Source organism: Danio rerio, chromosome 14, assembly GCF_052040795.2.
Source record: "Danio rerio strain M-AB ecotype USA chromosome 14, GRCz13ab, whole genome shotgun sequence".
NCBI classification, from domain to species: domain Eukaryota; kingdom Metazoa; phylum Chordata; class Actinopteri; order Cypriniformes; family Danionidae; genus Danio; species Danio rerio.
Window position 1 is genome coordinate 4,564,714 of NC_141034.1, and position 22,880 is coordinate 4,587,593.

Below are 22,880 nucleotides of genomic sequence, written 5' to 3' on the forward strand. Positions count from 1 at the left end.
GAACAGCGAACAGTAATAATTTAAGCCGATATATTAAAAATATCTGAGAAAATCACAGATTTATGCCAAACTTCCTCCTGTCAGCAGGTGGCGCTATAACACTGACTCATGACTGGGATGTAGATGTCTTCAGGAGAGGAAACTTATCAACCATGTGAAGTTTTAGGCAGATCGGACATTGTTTGGCTGAGTTATAAGCCAAACTGCCTTTTTTCAGCAGGTGGCGCTATGACAGACTCAATGTTGTTATGTAGATGTGTTTAGGAGGGGACTTTCATCAACCTTGTGAAGTTTCAGGCAGATCGGACTTTGTGTGGTTGAGTTATACTGCAAACTACCATCTGCCAGCAGGTGGCGCTATAACTGTGACTTAAGATTGGCATGTAGATGCCTTCAGTAATGGAATATAATCAACTATGTGAAGTTTCAGGCAGATCGGAGTTTGTGTGGTTGAGTTATAAGCCAATCTACCTTCTGCCAGCAGGTGGCGCTATGACTGATTCAATATTGTTATGTGGATGTGTTCAGAAGAGGACTTTTATCAATCATGTGAAGTTTCAGGCAGATCAGACATTGTGTGGTTGAGTTATAATAACTTCCTGTTCCATGGCGAAGCGTTGAGGTTTGTCATGCCACCACGGACACGCCCCTCTGCAAAAACTCTAGATCTTCACAATATATCATCGCTAGAGCTTTCAGATGACACCACTCTATTTTGGTGCTGATACGGGAAAGTTTGTGGAAGGAGTTTGTTACAGTGTCAAACATGTCATTTCCTGTAGCCAGCAGGTGGGGCTATAACTGTAACTGGATATCGGCACGTAAACCTGTTCAGGTCAGGACTTTTATCAAACGTGTGAATTTTGAGGCAGATCTGATAATGCATGCCTGAGTTATAACGACTTCCTGTCTTGTGGCGGATCATCAACGTTTGCGAGGCCGCCACGGACACGCCCATCGACAAAAACTCTAAAGCTTCGCAATTTAACATCACCAAGGCCTTTAGATGACAAAACACAATTTTTATTGTCAATCAGATAAAATCCCTAGGAGGAGTTCGTTAAAATATAACGCCTAGAAATGGCAAAAGAGCCACTTTTTCGCCACAGGAAGTTAAAAATATACGACTTCCTGTTGAGTTTGAGATATGGCTCCAAGAGACTTTTTCGTATGTTTTGCCATGTTTGAGGTGTGTGCCAATTTTCGTGCATGTGCGTGATTTGTAGATCGGGGGCTCGTCCGTTTAATTTTTATAGGTGGCGCTGTTGAGTCGTTTTGCCACGCCCACTTCAATATTGTTATGTGGATGTGTTCAAGAGATGACGTTTATCAACCATGTGAAGCTTCAGGCTGATTGGACATTTTGTGGTTGAGTTACAAGGACTTCCTGTTCCATGGCGAAGCGTTGAGGTTTGTCATGCCGCCACGGACACGCCCCTCTGCGAAAACTCTAGATCTTCACAATATATCATCACCAGAGCTTTCAGATAACACCACCCAATTTTGGTGCTGATACGATAAAATTTGTGGATGGAGTTTGTTACTCCGTAAATCATGTCATTTCCTGTGGCCAGCAGGTGGCGCCGTAACTGTCTCTGGATATTGGCATGTAAACGTGTTCAGGTCAGGATGCTTATCAAGCGTGTGAATTTTGAGGCAGATCGGATAATGCATGCCTGAGTTATAACGGCTTCCTGTTTCGTGGCGAATCGTCAAAGTTTGCGAGGCCACCACGGACACGCCCATCGACGAAAACTCTAAAGCTTCGCAATTTAACATCATCAAGGCCTTTAGATGACAAAACCCAAATTTGGTGTCGATCGGATAAAATCCCTAGGAGGAGTTCGTTAAAATACGACGCCTGGAAATGGCAAAAACGCCACTTTTTCGCCGCAGGAAGTTAAAAATATCCGACTTCCTGTTGGGTTTGAGATAAGGCTCCAAGAGACTTTTTCGTATGTTTTGGTGTGTTTGAGGTGTGTGCCAATTTTCGTGCGTGTGTGTGATTCATGGATCGGGGGCTCGTCCGTTTAATTTTTCTAGGTGGCGCTGTCGAGTCATTTTGCCACGCCCACTTCCGAAGCCCATAACAAACGTAAATTTTCGCCACTTCTGAGGCGTGTGCAAAGTTTCGTGAGTTTTCGGGCATGTTTAGCCCCTCTAAATCGCGATTCATTCCGCGGAAGAAGAAGAAGAAGAAGAAGAAGAAGAATAATAAACAGAGCAATTCCAATAGGGCCTACGCACCGTTTCGGTGCTCGGTCCCTAATAAACGGAGCAATTCCAATAGGGCCTACGCACCGTTTCGGTGCTCGGTCCCTAATTATTGAAATGTTTAAAAACGATGTTCCTAAAAGAAAGAGATGAAGACATTTGGATAGTTCACCTTCAGCAGTGCAGAACATCATTAAAAGATTAAATGAATCTGGAGGAATTTCAGTGTGTAAAGGACAAGGGCGCAAGCCTAAGCTGAACAACTGTGGTCTCCGATCCCTCAGGTGGCACTGCATCAAGAATCCTCATTCATCTATAAGCGATATCCCCACATGGGCTCAGGACTACTTTGGCATACCTTTTTCAAGTACCACAATATGCAGTTACATCCACAAATGCCAGTTAAATATGTACTGTGCCAAAAGGAAGCCCTATGTTAACAGTGTCCAGAAGCGCTGGAAACTTCTCTGGACACAGAAGCATCTGGCATGGACGATCACACAATGGAAACGTGTACTGTTGGCAGATGAATCCGTATTTCAGGTATTTTTGGGGAGAAATGGACCCTGTGTGACTCAGACCAAAGAAAAAAGGATCATCCAGACTGTTCCCAGCAACAAGTACTAAAGCCAGGGTCTGTCATGGTATGCGGTTGTGTCAGTGCCCTTTGGCAAAGGTAACCTGCACTTCTGTGATGTCACTATTAATGCTAAAAAGTACATAGAGATTTTGGAGCACGATATGCTGTCGTCTTTTTTTAGAGACGCCCATGCATATTTCAACTAAGACAATGCAAAACCACATTCTGCAAATTTACAAAGTCTATGAAGAAGTGGATGCAGATACTTGACTGGCCATTTATATATTTTATTGATGACTTTGTTTATCTTTTGTAACGATGATGTTAACGCAAATACTCATTTTCATTGTTAAAGGCGCAGTAGGTGATCTGCCAAAATGCTAACCGCTAATCTTTGGACGCCGGGAAGAGACTGTTTCAAAGCCAAACCCCCTGAAATCGAGAATCGCACCGAGACACGACAGCAGACAACCCACTAGTTTGTGTCATTCGCCATTTAGAAATGTAGCTAATGTTTGGCCGGCGGCGTGCCACACTTACATGCTATTTCAGAGCGAACACTCAGAGCAGCATGGTAAACAGTTAAGGGAGGCTGTCATTGTTAAAAAACGAACCAATGTGAATATAAAAGCAACTTCAGCTCAGAAAAGCAGGTTAGGGGGAATAGTGCTATATACTGATGTTTTGTTGTTAAACTAAATAAAAATCTACATTATCGATGCTGTAAAAGGTCCTTATGAAACTGAAAATATCACATCAATCTTTCACCGGGAGATTTTAGTGGCTTGAACAACACTTCTGTGCATATAACCCATTCATAAATCAACACAATCTACATCAGCTTTGGGGGACTAAAATAAAATTAAAACAGAACATTACCTGTCTAACAGAAACACTTCAGCCATGGTGTCGTCCTTCCTCCAGCGTGCAAAAGTAACTCCAGTATTGATTCAGGATTTTCAAAAGTTTCGATTCAGCATTTGATTTTACCGTGACTGTGACTGTCTTGTGTGAACGTGTTGCAGGCGGGCATGCGCTAATGGCGGATATGCATGAAAAGAGATGCGCAGAAGTCCAAATCTACATTTGCTGACAGACAGTTTGAGCTACTTATCGGGATTATGGGAGATGTCGGCCCGACAATATGTAATTGGGTGAACATTTTGTAGTTTTATGTTTTACCCAGAATATAAAAATACATATAAACACATTTAGATCATTTACTTTAATCAGTACTTTTAGATTGTGAAGAGACTTTCAACCAGAACAACACAAAATATTTCTGAAGACAATCACCTTTAATTCATGTCAGCTCAGGCCCATTAACCTTCCTGTCGTGTTCGGGTCAAATCTGACCAATTTACAACTTAAAACACTCATAAATATAATGTTTTTTAGCTGATTGCCTTAAGGCCTAATGATATTCTTCACACTATGCACTTGAACATATAGAAGTGAAGATCATCTCTTTCATTAAATTTTGAGTGTTTTAATTAACCTTCTTACACTTGAGGTGTTCCCGGTCAAAAATGACCACCATAGGAACTGACTGGGGTATCCACACTATATTCACTCATCAGACCGTACAAATCTCTGGGTCTAGCAGGAGCACTTTGAGCTTAGCTTAAGTTAAAAATTAGACCATTAGCATCTCGCTCAAAAATGGCCAAAGTATAACTAGTGCTGTGTCCTTAATCACTGTTTATACCCTCATTCACTACTCCCTACATTAGTCCACTAATATAGTGCAATTGAAGACTGAATGAAAATTTGAGCACTCAATACACAGCAAAGGATACAGTTTGTTGGTGCTTTGCCGGTTGATAAATAATTCAAATGGATTAAAATGTTAATTTCTTTGGTCAGACCTTGTGTTGTTTTAGCGAGCTGTTTATTGGTAATGAAGTAAAGTGTTTTGATTTCTGTCATCTATTGTTCGTTTTGTAATACATTTTTATGGGCTATTTGTATTTTTACTGCAGTTATTTTACGTTTAATTATATACATTTATGTTAAGCACTACTTTAAGTTCACAGTTAAATAATGTTGAATAAAAATTTGGTGGAGAAAAATGTTTTTCGTGCTAATTTAAGAGCAGTTAAAACAGACCGGTCAGTTTTGAGGGGTGAGATGGGAACAGGAGGACAGGAGGGTTAAACAACTGATACAACTTTTCAATTTTAAATAGCATTATTAGACGTTAAAATGAACTTTTCATAAAGCAGATGATCATTAATGGTGTATTCTTGAAATCAGTTTTTCAAGATATCCTCCAGTCCTTATATAAGCACACGAATAAAACTAAAATAACAATTCATTCATTATCTTCCATAAGCTTTTAAGATTGTGTAAAAATGCAAACTGATCAATTACATCATTCATAACCCCCTTAGGAGATTAGTTTAATCCAGTTTGTACCTATACGGTATACTTCAATTGAAGAAAGACTTGCCACGTATTTGTAAACAACGCAACCTTATTAACTAAATATCAAGTCGTGTGGGTTCAAAAATGATCCTCAGATGCGACCTAGAGAGAAGGACATTTTCTGTTCAACTCTGCAGAATAAAACTGCTTCCACGAACACATCTGACCACTGAAGAATGACGACATTAGCATTTCAAGGCTACTAATGTTTTATTGAGAAACTCCTCAGAGGATAAAATATTCACTCTAAATTAAGGAAATGGATCCTCTGGAAATTTTTATTACAGATGTCTGCTGTTCCTGGTGAGGGAGAACGAGGCGGAGAGAGAGACTGAATGAATGAAATTGCTTCATGAAAGTCAAATAGAAGTACTGTAATTTGAGAACATTGCTGTAAGTAGCTGGTGTAGAATGAGGCTATTTTATTATGATATTAAGGGTGACCTTCAAAAATTGCATGCTGTAACATGAGACTCCATCACACAGTATGTGGTATTGATGGAAATGAGTGTTTGGCATCACCAGAAAGTCTTGTTTGCTATCATATCATCTGTTAAAATAAAATCACATGACTTTTTTGATGCACATGCTGAACTTTATTTAGTAATAAACCTGGTTTCTCTTATCCATATATATATATATATATATATATATATATATATATATATATATATATATATATATATATATATATATATATATATATATATATATATATATATATATATATATATATATATGAGCAATATCACACGAGTAGCAGTGATATTGCTACGAGTGTGATATTGCGTTTATACAACAGTTAGACGGCATTATGGTATATTAAAACAAAATCAAACACGGAGAGTTTCAAAAACCCTTTTGTATGAGGAACTACTTTCTTCCACCTTGGATTCAAGTCATGAGCTGACAGTTAAACAGCTGAGCAAGCATCTTCTAAACTTTAGATCTGTAGTGTCTGCTTTTTTTGTATGTGGGCGGAGTGATACACAAAGGGTAAAGAGGCTGTATGGGTTCTGATATTGCAGAATATCGCACGGCTATCAGCCAATCAGATTTGAGAACCAGACAGAACTGTTGTATAAATATATATTTATATATATTTATATATATATATATATATATATATATATATATATATATATATATATATATATATATATATATATATATTAGGGATGTGCGGAGCAGCCGGTATTTGTATTTGTATTTGTATTTGTTGAGGGGGGAAAAGTATTTGTATTTGTATTTGTATTCGAGTAAAATTCAAAATGGCGCAAAAATATATATTTTTTTCTATTACACTTCTAATTTACGTTATAGTGAAAGTATTGTTTAATTATACCCATTATATAAATTATAGATATGCAATATTGGTTGTTGTTTTTGAACATGTGACAAGAAATGTCATTGAAAAGAAAATAACATATAAGCCATTATCTCATCCATGGTTAAACCAACAACTAATAAAATACCATTGTGAATATTATGAACCCCACCACCACTGTTCTTGTTGAAGGACACTGAATAGACAGAATAAAAACAAATAATACTTCAAAAAACTGTTCTTCTTCTGAAAGAACTTTTTTCCAATGCACAGAATTACAAAAACTATAATTAGCTAAATAAATCTAAATAAAACCCTGCCTGGGAGATCTGGCAGAACAAAAGTATTCTATATAATACTAAAAGATACAGCCCTGCTATTGTCATCTGCCTGCCACAAAACAGACACAACGTTTTTTTTTTTTTACTTTTTTATGTTTGAAACTGACTTGCTGGAGCAGAATGTGGCTGTGTTGATGGTTTGGTGCATGTGGAGGATTTAGCAGAGCATAGCTGTGCTGATTGAGGGGATTGATGCTTGTGGGGGGTTCACAGACAGTATCAGGAGAGGATGCTTTTAGTGCATGTGATAATACATTACATAGAAGGTTGCGCGGTGGCACAGTGAGTAGCACTGTCGCCTCACAGCAAGAAGGTTGCTGGTTCGAGCCTCGACTGGGTTCTCCCCATGTTGGCGTGGGTTTCCTCCGGGTGCTCCGGTTTCCACCACAGTCCAAACACATGCAATACAGGTGAATTGGGTAAGCTAAATTGTCCCTATTGTATGTGTGTGAAAGAGAGTGTATGGATGTTTCCCAGTGCTGGGTAGCAGCTGGAAGGGCAGCCACTGTGTAAAACATATGCTGGATAAATTGGTGGTTCATTCCACCGTGGCAACCCCAGATTGAAAAAGGGACTAAGCCGAAAAGAAAATGAATGATTTAATCAGATTATGCATAGAAGATGTTGACAGATGTTTAATATCTCTGCCTCTGCTGATTTCACTTTTGCACACATTATACAGTATCACTTTGTTTTATCTGCAGCAGCACTGACTGTAAAATGCTTCCACAAAGAACATGAAGTTTTATTTTTTTTTACTGGTGGAGGACCAAGAAATGGCTCAGCAGCAGTCTCACTCTTTTTCATGGTGCCCAAATGTATTTGAGGAGTTTCAAGTTAATAAAAAGTGACGGGAAGCTATGCTAAGGTTAACTAGCCTATAGCATATATCTTGCTGTCTGCAAAAGAGTTATTTAGACGTACCATATAACTCCCATAAGTGCATACTATTCGACACAACTGCACAAGCATCATTTTAACCTTTATAAAAGAACGTTAACGTTACTCTGTCAACAGTCTATTGTCTAAATTACCGCGCTAACAGAGCTAACGTTGCGTAAACAGAGAGCAACCGATTGCAAACTTAAAAAATGCAGCGTAATGGAAAATCCCGAACAAACTCCGCTACAAGTTTATAAACTGCATCTGGAACCCAATTAAGGTACAAAAATCTATTTAACAAAAATAGTGATGCAGTGTAGTAGTTTTTTCGCTCAGCCGAGCCTTCTCTGTCTGCTGTTGTGAAGAAGCTTGCGCCAGAAACCTTTTACCTCCGCCCCGCCCTCCGACTGAGCGTCCGTCTCTCTCTCTCTCTCTCTCTCTCTCTCTCTCTCTCTCGCTCTCTCACTCACGCACTGTGGTCTCAGGAGGAAACGCAGCTTTTTGATATAATGCTTTTCTTGCTCCCGAATACAAATAATTTTTCAAGTATTTGTTCGAAATAAGTATTCGTAAAAACACGCTATTCGTGCCTTTCCGAATACCGTATTCGGGTTCGGCTCCACCCTTAATATATATATATATATATATATATATATATATATATATATATATATATATATATATATATGTATATGTGTGTGTGTGTGTGTATATAGATAGATAGATAGATAGATAGATAGATAGATAGATAGATAGATAGATAGATAGATAGATAGATAGATAGATAGATAGATAGATAGATAGATAGATAGATAGATAGATACACTATCACTGGCCACTTTATTAGGTACACCTGTCCAACTGCTCGTTAACACAAATTTAATCAGCAAATTACCTGGGAGCAGCTGAATGCATTTAGGCATGTAGACATGGTCAAGACGATCTGCTGCAATTCCAACCGAGCATCAGAATGGGAAAGAAAGGTGATTTAAGTGACTTTAAATATGAATGGTTGTTGGTGCCAGATGGGCTGGTCTGAGTATTTCAGAAACTGCTGATCACACATAACCATTTCTAGGGTTTACAGAGAATAGTCAGAAAAAGAGAAAATATCCAGTGAGCGACAGTTCTGTGGGCGCAAATGTCTTGTTGATGCCAGAGGTCAGAGGAGAATGGCCAGTTTGGTTCCAGCTGATAGAAAGGCAACAGTAACTCAAACCGAGGTCTGCAGAAGACCATCTCTGAACACACAACACATTGAATCTTAAAGCGGACAGGCTACAGCAGCAAAATACCACACCGGGTACCACTCATGTCAGCTATGAACAGGAAACTGAGGCTACAATTTACACAGGCATCTAAGACTGGTTTCTTGAACATGACAATGAGTTCACTCTACTCAAATGGCCTCCAGAGTCACCATATATCAATCCAATAGAGCATCTATGGGATGTGGTGGAACAGGACAATCGCATCATGGATGTGCAGCTGACAAATCTACAACATCTGTAAGATGCTATCACATCGATACGGAGCAAAATCTCGTGTAGACTTGGCTGATTCTGATTCTAAATGTGTTTCCATTGTAGTTTATGCAGAAAAACACTCAGGGCTGTTTATGTAACTAGTGGGTGGGGTTTTCCCACTCTGATGACTTAATACATTTTTACCATTATAGGCTGGATATATTCACAGACTGCTGCCACTCAACTGTGTTTAAACCCCTTATAAAAGTGTAAATGCATAATAGGTCCCTTTTAAGAGAATAATACGAATATAATAGTACGATCTGTATAGATTTTTATGCAGTTTATAACAAATGCTGCATTACATATAAGTAACTTCTAAGTGGGATTTGAAAGCAGCATCACATTCATTGCCCTTCCATAGATTTTTGCACTAATTCAATCACCACAGAGCTGCTTTTCAGAGATCTGGAAGCTTTATTTCTCTGCTTCCTCAAAGCAAAAAGAGCCACAACTCAAGCTGTTTTTACAATCTGCGCTCTGTTTAACAGTGTCACCTAGCAACAATCTCATTACCTGACCTCAGGTTTCCTCCTAGTGTGTATAATGAGATGGTCGAATTTTAGATGCTGAATTTCCCTGACACAATGAACATCCCCTTTAGCGGCTCTCTCGCTCTTTCAGCTTTCAAACAAAGACTGTTTAACCCTTTGTGCGTGTCGAGCTGAAGCCCGTCTACAAAAACACCCTCTCTGGCTGATGAGATGTTCAACTGTAGACGTGAAAAGACAGATCGACTGAAGAAAAACCCAAAAGCAGTATAGTCGTCATGGAAACAAAGGCCTCTGGTAAACTGTGGAGTTGACAGACAACTAGTGAAGTGCTTTTATTGAAGGTGGCATTCATTTTAATAAGAACACCACATTGCATAACCATTAAATACAAATTTTACAGGACGGTTATAATATTTAAGTGTTTATTGTGGATTCACTAGTACTATAGTCTAGTTGATCATTTGGAAAAGTGGCAGAAGGTCGATTTTTCAGATGAATCATCTGTTGAACTGCATCCCAATCATCACAAATACTGCAGAAGACCTATTGGAACCGGCATGGACCCAATATTCTCACAGAAATCAGTCAAGTTTGGTGAAGGAAAAATCATGGTTTGGGGTTACATTCAGAATGGGCGCGTGTGAGAGATCTGCAGAGTGGATGACAACATCAACAGCCTGACGTATCAAGACATTTGTGTTGCCCATTACATTACAAACCACAGGAGAGGGTGAATTCTTCAGCAGGATAGCACTCCTTCTCATACTTCAGCCTCCACATCAAAGTTCCTGTGAGCAAAGACGGTCAAGGTGCTCCAGGATTGGCCAGCCCAGTCACCAGACATGAACATTATTGAGCATGTCTGGGTTAAGATGGAGGAGGCATTGAAGATGAATCCAAAGAGTCTTGATGAACTCTGAGAGTCCTGCAGGAACGCTTTCTTTGCCATTCCAGATGACTTTATTAATCAGTGATTTGAGTCATTGCAGAGATGTATGGATGCAGTCCTCCAAGCTCATGATGGAGTCAGACACAATATTCATTCTCTTTCCACTGCAGCATGACTTTATAGTCTATACTGGACATTATGAGTGTTCAGTGATTAGACTTTTGTCTAAGCAGAGTCAGACCTTACAGTCCTAATTAAATCATTTAAAATCAAGACATGATCATATTTTATTATGGTAAAATAAGCGTAATCTAGAGGCCTTTGCTTTTCATATGAGCCATATCTGATACTAAATAATCAACTAGAAGTCAAGTTATAGGCCTTTTCACGAACGGCCAAACGCACATCCAGTACAGCGATAGTTGCGGCCGGAGCAATATGTGAATAGAGTCAGATACCTCAGGATAAAGAAACGCTAGTTTTTACTACCTCTTGATTTACCTCAGCGGATGTTTATGGTCTTGAGAACACTCTAACCTTAATAAAGGATATAAGATTTCCACAGAAACATTTCTAATTTTTAATTAAACATTTTCTACATTTTTAATTACGAACGTGGGTGACGATCCATACGTTAGCATGGTTTAGGAAAGGCTATTTATATTTGTGAGAATTGTAGCTTTATCATAGTATAGGCTCAAGAGTAGTTTTAAACCTTTAAGACAACTAAGGGGGGTAGTGCTGTGCTTAATTTGTGAATTGCGAGATTGGGGTAACGGATCCGGCATGTTACCCGATGATGGAGATTTCACGCACAAAAGTGGAGAGCGGGGGTGGAGGGGTGTCGCGGACGGAGGACGAAAGTGAAGAGCGGACGGGGGAGAAGGTCTTGTTAAGGAGGAGGATCAGTAAAATGAGGTGCCAGATCAGATTTCAGAGGTGCCAGATCCGGAGAGAGGGTGCTCGCTGCAGAGCCATTTGAGGAGAGCTGAGCTCCAGCGAGGGGGAGCATGAGCTGTCGCTCCTCCTCCTGTAAGCTGTTTTAATGCGTACACCAACCCCACCCCTAACCCTACCCCCAGTGACATCACTCGTAGAAGAAGAGCAAAAAAGGTGGAGCTCAAGCTTAAGCTCCCCCTCGCTGGAGCTCACCTCTCCTCAAATGGCTCTGCAGCGAGCACCACTTGGATCCGGATCCGGCGTGTTCCGACACAAATTAAGCCATGAGGTAGCGTATATAATAATAAAAGTTTAAATAATATGTAAATGTATATTAAATATGTGAAGTATTAAATATGTGATGAGAGGGAACCTGGACCTTGGTTAGGCGACAAGACTTTTGTCAGGTAGTGTATATAGTATTAATTTAGCATGTGCTCCACTTGAAAAATGATTCAAGACATTAGTTTTAAAGACTTGTAACACAAAGGATATATCCAAATGTTTCAATCCCTTTATCTAAATAATTCAATATGTATGCATGTTATCTTCTCCTAGCACTCCTTCCATCTGCACCTCTAGAAAGCTGTAACTACAGAATATAATCCACCTTCTGAAGTTTAACAATACAGCTTTTTTTTCTTATTGCTCAAAGCCAGAGGCAGATGGGTTTCTTCTTCAAGCCACGTTTCCACTGAAGACTTCTAACCTTTGTAAATTACAGTCTTTGCTAAAGCTTTTGACAGCAGGTGTCATTGGGCTGACTGCTAAAAACCTCTACAAGCGATTCCTGACACATTTTCAGTCTTTATGATGCCTGTGCATTATAATCACAATGCTTTTATTCCAGTCTGACCGATCCTGCCTGTCACTTCCCCATCCATCTCCATCCTTTAGTCTCTGGATCAATACGGCTGAAAAGTTTCTCAGAGCCTTTAAATGTCACCGTGTCGCAGATAATTCATCCAGATCTGAACTCTGGCAGAAGAAACCTCAAATGACAAATGTCCTCTGTGATACGACTCGATACTGCAAGCTACGAAAGCAACAACAAATGACAGCGCCAACTTCCATTTCACCTATTTAAAGAGTAAATTGTCTGAGCGAAAGAACTGAAATTGCTTTCCTACAGAACTACTTTTGCACTGAAATAAATTGGTCTGGATGTGGCGAAAGGGTGGAAATGCAGACGGCTTTAGTGAGTCATCCGCCAACTCTAAAGCTGTTAAAAGACAATCAGATTAATCAATAACCTATTAAAGGGAACGGATTTACTAACAGATTACGTCAGGAACAGACTCTCATTTGGTGTTAAAAATACTTTCAGGATTTACTTCAGAAAAAAAAAAAAAGTAAAAATAAAATTGTTAAATCACAAAATTAAGTTGGAATTTCAAAATAAAATCCCTCCAAAAAAAAGAATAATACAAATACAAATTAATATTTACGTTTTAATTTAAACAAACTAATATTTTTCTGTGGTTTTTATGGAAAAGTATATTCATTTTATCTTTGTTTTTTATTTTCATATTCTGGCTCTGCAGAATTATAATCAGGGCTTGCTAAATTTCTCAATTCCTGGTAGCCCTCGGGCAGGCACTCTTCAGTTTTTGGTCACCCAAATAGAAAATACATTATTTATAAAATAAAATAAAAACATACATTTACTACATAAAAAAAGATATAATGGCATTTGTTATAAGCCCCTTGCACACATACAGACCTTTCCGGAAAATTATCGGAAATTTCAGTTGGGGATGATTATAAATTACCAATGCAATGGATGTTATGTTAAAAAGGTAAAATATAAGTGAAAACTACTTAAATCTAGATAGTAACAGAAGTTACCTTTCAACAGGACTGTTTTATTCTCCTGAGACCCAAAGAAAAAAAAATCTTCTTTTTCTGTGATGTCCTATATCCTTTGGGTTAAAAAAAAATCTACAATTTAGAGTTTTTACATTTTGTTTTTATTTTTAATTTTACAGGATGTCCACTGTAGTGGACCACAGGACCATTTTAGTTTGAAACGACTACTGCCACTCAGACAACAAAACTGTTCAGGAAATGTCTGTAAAGGGATATTAATCCAATATTAATTTAACAAAATCTAAACAAAAGTCATTTTTTCCTTGTATTGAAATTCCTGAAACAATTTAGACTCTAATTGGTTTATTCTCAAAACACACCTATAACTCATTAAGAAAATAAACTCAACCCTTTTAGCCCATGTGCCATGGCGCAAAGCGGATTTTCCCGTCCTTAAATTAGCAAAAATGCGTTCTGACACGCCCTGAAAGCGTTTGCGCCCTGTGTTTTGCGCTCTGCGCATGGACTGTCAAAATAGAGCCCTGAGTGTTTACTGTCAGCTGAAACAGAGTACAACAATAAAAAATAAAGTAAAACAGATGTATAAGTAATTAAAAATGTTGCCAGCTCTAATAATTGCAACCAACATCTTGCAACACTAAAGCACACACACACACACACACACACACACACACACACACACACACACACACACACACACACACACACACACACACACACACACACACACACACACACACACACACAGGTCCGTTTGGTGCGCCACGGTCCTAAAGAGCTTTTGACAAATGAAGTTGACAAGTTGAAGCCCAAAAACCTAACACACTGATAAACAAACATGACCACACCCCTTTTTGACATCTCCGCTATAGTTACAAGACACACCTCTTACTGCTGATTGGTTGCAAATGTGTTCAGGGATTTGTTCCAACACTGGTCAAAAATTATAAAAAATTTGCTTAGTCAGTGCACCTTTAAACACCTTTTATAGGAAACATTGAGCTTTACCCCTTTTAACCTATTTTTTACATGCACACCAATGCAATGACTGCAGAATGATGGGAAATGTAAAGATGCAGGGCCGCCGTGTGCTTCATACCTGAGCTGTTTGAGGAACTGTATGTCAGAGCTGCTGCTGATGAGTTTGATGAACTCCTCGTAGGACGGCGCATACGTGTACGCTTTCTTATGATGCTCGTTCACCTGCTCCCTGTGCTCTAACTGAGCTAGCAGCATGCGGTTAATGTAGTCCGGATCGCTCAAAACATCCACCAACGGCTTGAGCACTGCAAAGAGAAAGAGAGGGAACCAATTAAAAGCTTTGCACCAAAACCTTGAGGGCTGACAAGCATTTTAAGGCATTAAAGGCACGACATGAAAACCGCTCCAAAAGGTAGGAAGCATAATTACATCGCTGTTCACACTTCACAAACCGAAAGCTACTCATAACTGAATTTCAAGCAGTTGAACTACAGTCAGGCAAAGCTTTTAAAAAGTTAATTACTGTAGCAGCACAAGACGTTAGTTATAAAAAGCTGCTCAAGACTTTTAAATGCATAATTAGACGATTATTTCATTACAGTCAAAGCATTTTAACCAGTTAAACTCTGCTGGTATTTTGGGATTTCCGCCTGGATTTTGCCTACCCAAATTTAAAAGCTTCCCAAATCCACATGCAGAGGTGTAAATGCAAAAATTTGGTATCATTTTAAAGAAAACCCTTTGAGTTTTCATAAAACACCATTGAAAGTGTTTAAAATATCTGTATATGTTGTCTGTTTTATGATAAACACCTAAATAAAGAGGCGCTTTTTGTATTTTTTTTTTATAAACTCAAATTTGAAAGTGTACCTTTTAGGTTCTGTGTGGTCTAGCATGCTGTAATTAATGTTGGTTGTTCCTGCACATGTCTGTAATCATAGGAAATAAGAAAAATGTCTCTACCATAATCTATGCAAAAGTTATTGTATTCCAACTGATGAGAGGTGCTGTACAAGCCACAGGGAGCGATCATTGTTTTCATATTTCACTATTCTTTTGTTTGATCAAACATAATTCACTGTGTTTGGACCACGTCAGACATATAAAAGGATTACTTATGCACATCACCTCAAAAACAGAGGAGAAATGGCCCTGAAGAGCACAGCATAAGGTAAGAGATGACAGCTGTCTGTGCTATCTGGGGCTGCTTACTGATCATAAATGTATTGTTTTCACTTCTGCACCATGGAAACACGGCGATTCATTCGGCAACTGTTTGATATGTGAATATAATTCAGTAAAAAGAATGCTAGAACTGTATGAGCACCGGCAGGAGCTTTCATTTGAGCTATAACTTGTACACGTGTCATGAAAAATATGTAAATGAATCAATGTAAAATACCCAGCTCGGGTATCCAAAATACTGAGTATTTAAGTGTAAATAACTTTTGTACAGTAGAATAAAAACCAAAGTGATGCATCTGTGCATAAAATATAGATTCTACACTTTCAAACGAAACCACTAACGGGGGTCTGGTGCAACGCTAGCCCTTTAAATCTTAAAGCGAAAGTCGATGAGGTCACGGACGCAGAGTTTAACTGGTTTAAAGATCTCAATTAAGGTAAAACCACTGCATGAACACAATCACACAACAACAAATTAATAATATTCAAGAACGTATATAAAATGTGCATATTATTGTATATACAGTGGTCTCTCGCTATAACAAGATTCACCTTTCACAGCCTTGCAGATTGCTTTTTTTTTTACAGCCCATTCAGCGTCCTGATTGGCTGTAGACCATTGTCAATAAATCTCCTCCGTGTCTCCTGTACAGTTCAGAGTGCGTTCAGCTTGCCAAATTAACATAAATCTTCGATCGCTAGCAGTGCGAGTTCCAACAGGGATGCAAAAAGGGTTGTGACTGTCCGCAGCAAGACCATCATAAAGGGGGTTGCACACTGGATGCGCCACAACACACAGTGCCATGCATTTTAGAATTGTAAACATAAGTTTATAACAGGGCGATGCAAATAAGTGACCATCTGTGACACCCTGCTATGACTCATGCCACTGTTCATATTTCTGCCGTGCCATGGAGCGCCATTTGAATAATTTAATTTCAAATAACATGAGACCATGTGGTTCTGGTGTGTGTTACTTCCAACTGTCTTGTGCGCGGCTCATCAGGTGTGCAACCCCATTAAGAATGGAGTCTGCTTTAGCTTTGGGAATCAGTGATTGCAAGATAAAGAACATTATACTGGATGCCAACATTATATACACAAAAGTCAAAAAGATTTATGAACCTTTTGTTGACAGCGCTAAATGTTTGAGCCTGACAACAGGTTTTGATGTTTGGTTTCATTCTATAATACCTGACTTAATTTTCTAGGAAAGTTTGAGCTTTGAGAGTGCTCAAACGAGAGAAAATTGTGTGAAAATATTAATGCCTGCATGAGATTGTGTATAAACAGTGTAGTGAGGGGTTTTAAAGCCTTAAAACATCTATAATAATTGTGGTGGCGCTAACCCAGCGTCAGCGGCCAACGTCATCAGCACGAAATGCGGATCCTCCAATGCCGTTCGTACCTGTAACACATGCATGAAACGACACACCCACATACAAACGAACGCACACACTTATCCAAAATACGTTCTGCAAGGGAACGTTACACTATGGTGTGAAGATATAAGATGTGCAGCACCTGAAACTACAAATACTGGAAGCCTGTGCTAGCATTTCTCCTGCGGTGTTGCTATCAGTGTGTGAAGAGTGGGAGAAGAGGGTTGCATTGACAGTCCAACACAATGGGCAGCACATTGAACACATTTTATAAGTGGTCAGAAACTTGTAAATAACTCCTGAAAGAATAAAGTTACGTTAAAACCAAGCACACCATTGTTTTTCTTGTGAATTTCCAATAAGTTTGATGTGTCACATGACCCTCTTCCTTTTGAAAAAAACAAAAGTTGGATCCAAGATGGCCGACTTCAAAATGGCCACCATGGTCACCACCCATCTTGAAAAGTTTGCCCCCTCACTTATACTAATATGCCACAAACAGAACGTTAATACCATCAACCATTCCCATTTTATTAAGGTGTATCCATATAAATGGCTCACCCTGTATATTGCGATCGTGATTTCCAAAAGTAATACATCACTTTGTAATTGTTTATTATTATCATTTGATACAGTTTGATAAAGTGCTTGGACCCGGAAGCCACTTCACGTGACATCACACTTAACAAGCGGATAGGTGTGAAAGCTTGAAGGTGTTTTAGGCTTTCAATCATAAACAGTACATGTAGATGGCAGACAGCTATGGAAGAGCTAATGAGAACCCACACAACACATCACACACGAAATCAAGCAGTTACTCTGAAAAGCTCATCACGCTTTTGCCAGTCTCTCAATCAGAATGAGATGTGAAAAGCTACACGGGGTCTTGTTGACGTAGCGCTGATGAGGAACACTAAGACGCAGCATACGGAGCAAGAGGCAGTGCCTCATTACTGCCAGACAGAGCTGCCGATCACGTCTCGCCACGAAAAAATTAAAAATGAGTGGCAACCTGCCAGTTTGAGACAACAGATGCAAACGCTTCCTTCAATTTGAACCCAGACCAGAGGAAAATGGGTTAAAAGTTCATCTACAAGCAGCATCCTGATCCTGACAGCACAAAAATTGGTATTTTAATAGGCATGAATCATTTATACAGATATTGCAAACATTATTAGTGGGATAGTTCACATAATTGTCAGTTCAGTTTGTTTCACGGTTTGTGATAAACACTCAAGATACAATAAAAAAAAAAAACATGTACCATTAGGTAAACCTAACGGGAAAAAAAACAAAAAGGTTTTTTATTTTAACTGTCCTATCACTAATATAATATATACATATATTCATTACAGGGGCTGTATGCAAGTTTTTGACTCTTCTAAAGCATAAACATACCTTCATATGTTTGCAGATATTTAAGAAACATATTAAATTAACATTCTTGTTTATCTGAAAAAGTCAGATATTCTGCTTTGAATATGTGTGTTATGTGCCGGAATATCTGTCTTTGTATTGGTTCTTTTAACCTGCCCAATGCCAGTTTGGCCAATTATATTTCAGTAATTATATTGCCTTGGTGGAAAACCGCATTTTTCATTCATTCAGAAAGACGCTCAAAGCATGCACTTTCATTTAGTAGCAGACTCTGAAATGAGACGCAGATTCAGAGTTCCACATGAGGTGGTTATTAATTAGCAAATAATATAAATATTACGAGAATAAACATCAGGTGAGCAGGTGACATTGTAACATCATGTCTTAACAACATGCCATGTGACTAGATTTGCAGTGTTAAGAAATGTTTCTGTTTGCACTAGACGAAAAACGACAGAAATTTATATACAGCCAATCAGAAGCACAGAATAGTGCACTCACTGCACTCCAACGAAATTGTAAGGTTTATAATATAATTAATACATATTAAACCTCATACTGTAGTTGATGAACATTGATGTGCAAAGTAGCATTTGTTTTACGAAGATTACTTGCTGTTTTTTTTACCATTTGATTATTGACAGACATTTTATCTAAAGCAACAAATGATGCATTCAAGATCAACTACATGCAATAAAAGCCAAAGTTTTATGTACGAATTTTTGTTCTGCAAAATTTCAATTTTCGAATTCTATTTTCGATTTCCACAACATCGCGACAAAAAGACAGCATAAACTACTATGACAATGATCACCTCAGGTACAGATTATGTGCTTTATTTTGTGTTAAATGCCGCCAATGAGCATTTAGAAAGAAAAAAAATTAAAAGGGGGGGCTAATAATTCTGACTTCAACTGTATATTGCTGGATTAATCAACTAACCATTAAGCAGTGACTACTTCACTTGAGTAAGTGAAAGTAGATCAGTGTGATTCAGTGGAGACAGGTCTAATTTGCATATTTAAAATCCCAAGTATTCAAATTAAGTAAAACTTTAGACTTGCATTTAAGCCACAAACAACTTATTTAAAGGAATAATCCACCCAAAAAATTTAAAAATACCTCAATATTTACTCTACACAAGAAGAATTTGGACACGCTGGTACCCAGTGGTATCTAGTAACTTTAATAGTAAGATAAGGATTACAATGGAAGTCAATGGATACCATCAACCAGCAAGTCAAAATGTCTTTATTAATGATCATTCAACAGAAAAATTACAATCAAATCTGCTTTGGACAAGTAAAAGGGGAGTAAATGGTAACAATTAATTATTGGGGGTTAACTATCCCATTAATTTATTCATTCATTCATTTCCATTCGGCCTAGTGCCTTTATTCATCAGGGGTCACCACAGCTGAATGAACCGCCAACTTATCCAGCATATGTTTTATGCAGAGGAAGGGCTCCAGCTGCAACCCAGCACTGGGAAACACCCTCACACACACTCATTCACACACATACACTAAGGTTAATTTAGCTTATTCAATTCACCTATAGCGCATGTGTTTGGACTGTGAGGGAAACCGGAGAAAACCAATTCGATCACAGGGAGAACATGCAAACTCCACACGGAAATGCCAACTGACTCAGCTGGGACACGAACCAGTGACCTTCTTGCTGCGAGGCAAGTGCTTACCATTGAACCACCATGTCACCCCATTGTGACATTTATTAAAAGATAAAGTCAGTGGTAGCAGGGCAACTTTAATCCTTACAGCTTTTAGTGTTAGTAGGTGTTTTTGTAAAGGACATTACTGAATCATGAGTAAGGGTGTGTGTGTGTGTGTGTGTGTGTGTGTGTGTGTGTGTGTGTGTGTGTGTTTAATATCCGCTCATCTCTGCACATGAAGTACCTGCAGTCATCACAGCCCCTTTCTCTCTCCAGCAGCACATCTGTCTATCTGTCTGTCTGACTGTCTGTCTCCAATAATAGATGTAATTAGTAATTTCATGGCAAATCACAGACAATTACAATCACACATCTGCTGCTCATCAAAAAAAAAAAATCCTGGAATCAATTTTCTGGTCAAAATCTGTAGTTCATGTCTGATGAGCCCTTACACAAAAGGCGCATTGTAAGAACACTGAACAGACAATCAGCTCCAACAGACAGCCGTCGTTTGAAAATTCGTATCTCCAGCCAAAAACAAGATTTTGCCCAAAATCTAATTCTCAAGTTGTGATAGTGTCGGTGAAAGGAGGCTTTGTTCAGACAGACGGGGATTTATCAGTGCGCAGAACATGAGCAGTAAAGCTCTGCGTTTTGTTTTGATTCATGAAGGCAAATGATTTCTACTTATCAAAGTCTTGTACTGCTTTTCAGCCGCATTACGGAAATATCTTCGTCATTACACCACGTCAGGGGAGAGTTATGACACAACAGCTAATCTGTGTGTGGAAAACTATTCCCAACAGCGCAGTTTGCAAAAGGCATTGATGTCGTTTCATACTTCTATCGAACATTAAAAGCTAAAGATAATAACACGGTTCTGTTCGTTTCTTAAAGGGATAGCTGTCACACCTGAGCTATCTCAGGAAGGCAAAGGATCGCAGGAGTTATCAAAACACGTAGATTTATTGATTAACACTCACATGAAGGACATAGGAAACACAGGAGACTCAGGAACAACATGGGGTGACGACAATGCACAACTAAGAATACTAAACAATGGACTGACTAAACACAGGGATATGAATACACATAATATGATGGAAACTAATGACTAACAGGGGTGTAACAAAAGTGAAACTGATGGACATAATGGCACGGCATTGGTTCAGTAATAATCATAACCGGTTATTGTGTACTGATGTCATTTATCTTATATGCACTTATGTCGCCGTAGCTTAATATGGCAAGGGAGGCGAGCACGCCTACTTAAAGTAGTTGAAAACTTACAACTACTTAAAGGGTCACGAAACACCAAAGCACATTTTTCGAGCTGTTGACAGTCGTATATGTGTCCCACACTGCTAAAAACACCATTAAGACACATATATCTCACTAAAAAGTAAAAATTGATGGTTTTTGCGTTATTTCGAGCAAATTCGTACTTCCAGTTTGAAACAAATTTTTGAAGCTGCGTCACGGCTATGAGATTTTAGCGTGTATTCCAGTGTGTAGACTGGATGTCTGTACCTGGGAGTACCCTATTACATCAATAGCCCCTTTCACACAGTAATACCGATAAATAACCGGAAAATTTCCGGAACAGCTTTACCGGTATATTCAAAAAAGCGCTGTTCACACGGGCGAGGACGTTACGGAATTTTTCTGGAATTTTTTTTCCATTCCAAAATACCGGTAAATTCTGACATCATTCACCACAAATGAGCCTTAGACGGCTGCGCTTGTATTTGTAAACATTTGACTACATTACAAACTCTGTGGATGATCAGTATTGTGAACAACTTTGATGGAAACATATGGAGGATCACTTTCACATGTCGAGATGTTCATAATACGTGCGTATGCTGGCGCTCACAGGCTGTTTCACAGGCACACGCAAAGCTTGAAGGTAAACAAACAACGGCTTATCATAAGCATCTTATCGATTATTATTTACACAGTTGGCATTAAGATGAACATAGAAACGTTATCTGACTAACTTCTAGCCGCTAAATGCGTCTGGGAAAATATTCAAAGGCTTTTATTCTCATAAACCGCGCGGACGTAAACGCGTCTGACTGTTCTGATTGGCTAAAGCAGACGTCTCACGTCAGCATGTTCTAGACGTGGACGAGCTCTTTCCGGCAATCTTCCTTCTGCATTCACACAGCGCAGCATTCCGGCAAATTACCGGTAATGTTACAACTTCTCTTTCCGGAAAATAGCCAGAACGAATTTACCGGTATTTTCAAAAAGGACCTGTTCACACATACAACCTTTCTGGAAAATTGCCGGTAATTTTCCGGAAAGGTCTGTATGAGTGAAAGGGGCTAATGAGTGTGCTGCATTAATTTATGAGCAAGGCTTTGTTCAAACCAATCAGCGCGCTCTATTGTGTATGCAGTGCAACTTCATTAATATGCATGCTAGCTTCGAAGACTGTTTGTACCTGAAACAGTGTTCAGACGGCAGGGAGACGACTCCTTGTGTTGCTAAAAAAAAGTGGTAGAAGAATAAGAAATGTTTGGAGATATGGGTTGCCAGTGTTACTTTTATAATGTGCTGCAATGAAGGTTTTGTCTTCATTTTCCAGCTATGAGAGCGCAGCTGGACTCACGTGTGGATCAGTGCACGCGACACGCGTCAGAAATACGTTTGTACGGAACATTTTTTACTAAAGAGCTTTTCACATCTGGAAATAGTGAAATCCGGATTTGCTACTCGTCTCCTTTTTAAAAAGATGCGGCTGCAGTTGGTGTTGATTGTCCTGTCTCTACAGATTTGGTAAGTGTAAGCAATCAGCGCCCTTTGTTCATTCAGATGGCAAAGTTATA

General features: G+C 38.9%; 2 protein-coding genes across 5 annotated transcripts in view; one reads left to right on the plus strand and one right to left on the minus strand.

Moving 5' to 3' along the window:
• LOC147833832 (uncharacterized) overlaps positions 1–22,880 on the plus strand; it is an 863,518-nt gene that overhangs the window by 515,571 nt on the left and 325,067 nt on the right. The window lies entirely within an intron of this gene.
• Positions 1–22,880, minus strand: part of snx25 (sorting nexin 25) — an 84,267-nt gene that overhangs the window by 32,991 nt on the left and 28,396 nt on the right. For 2 of the 4 annotated variants that reach the window (XR_015506932.1, NM_001163293.1), the window contains 1 exon segment: positions 14,549–14,735. Coding sequence is in view for 2 of the 4 variants with exons in the window: in NM_001163293.1 (NP_001156765.1) it covers positions 14,549–14,735 (187 nt within the window). In the remaining 2 variants the exon portion in view is untranslated. 4 annotated transcript variants of the gene reach the window in all.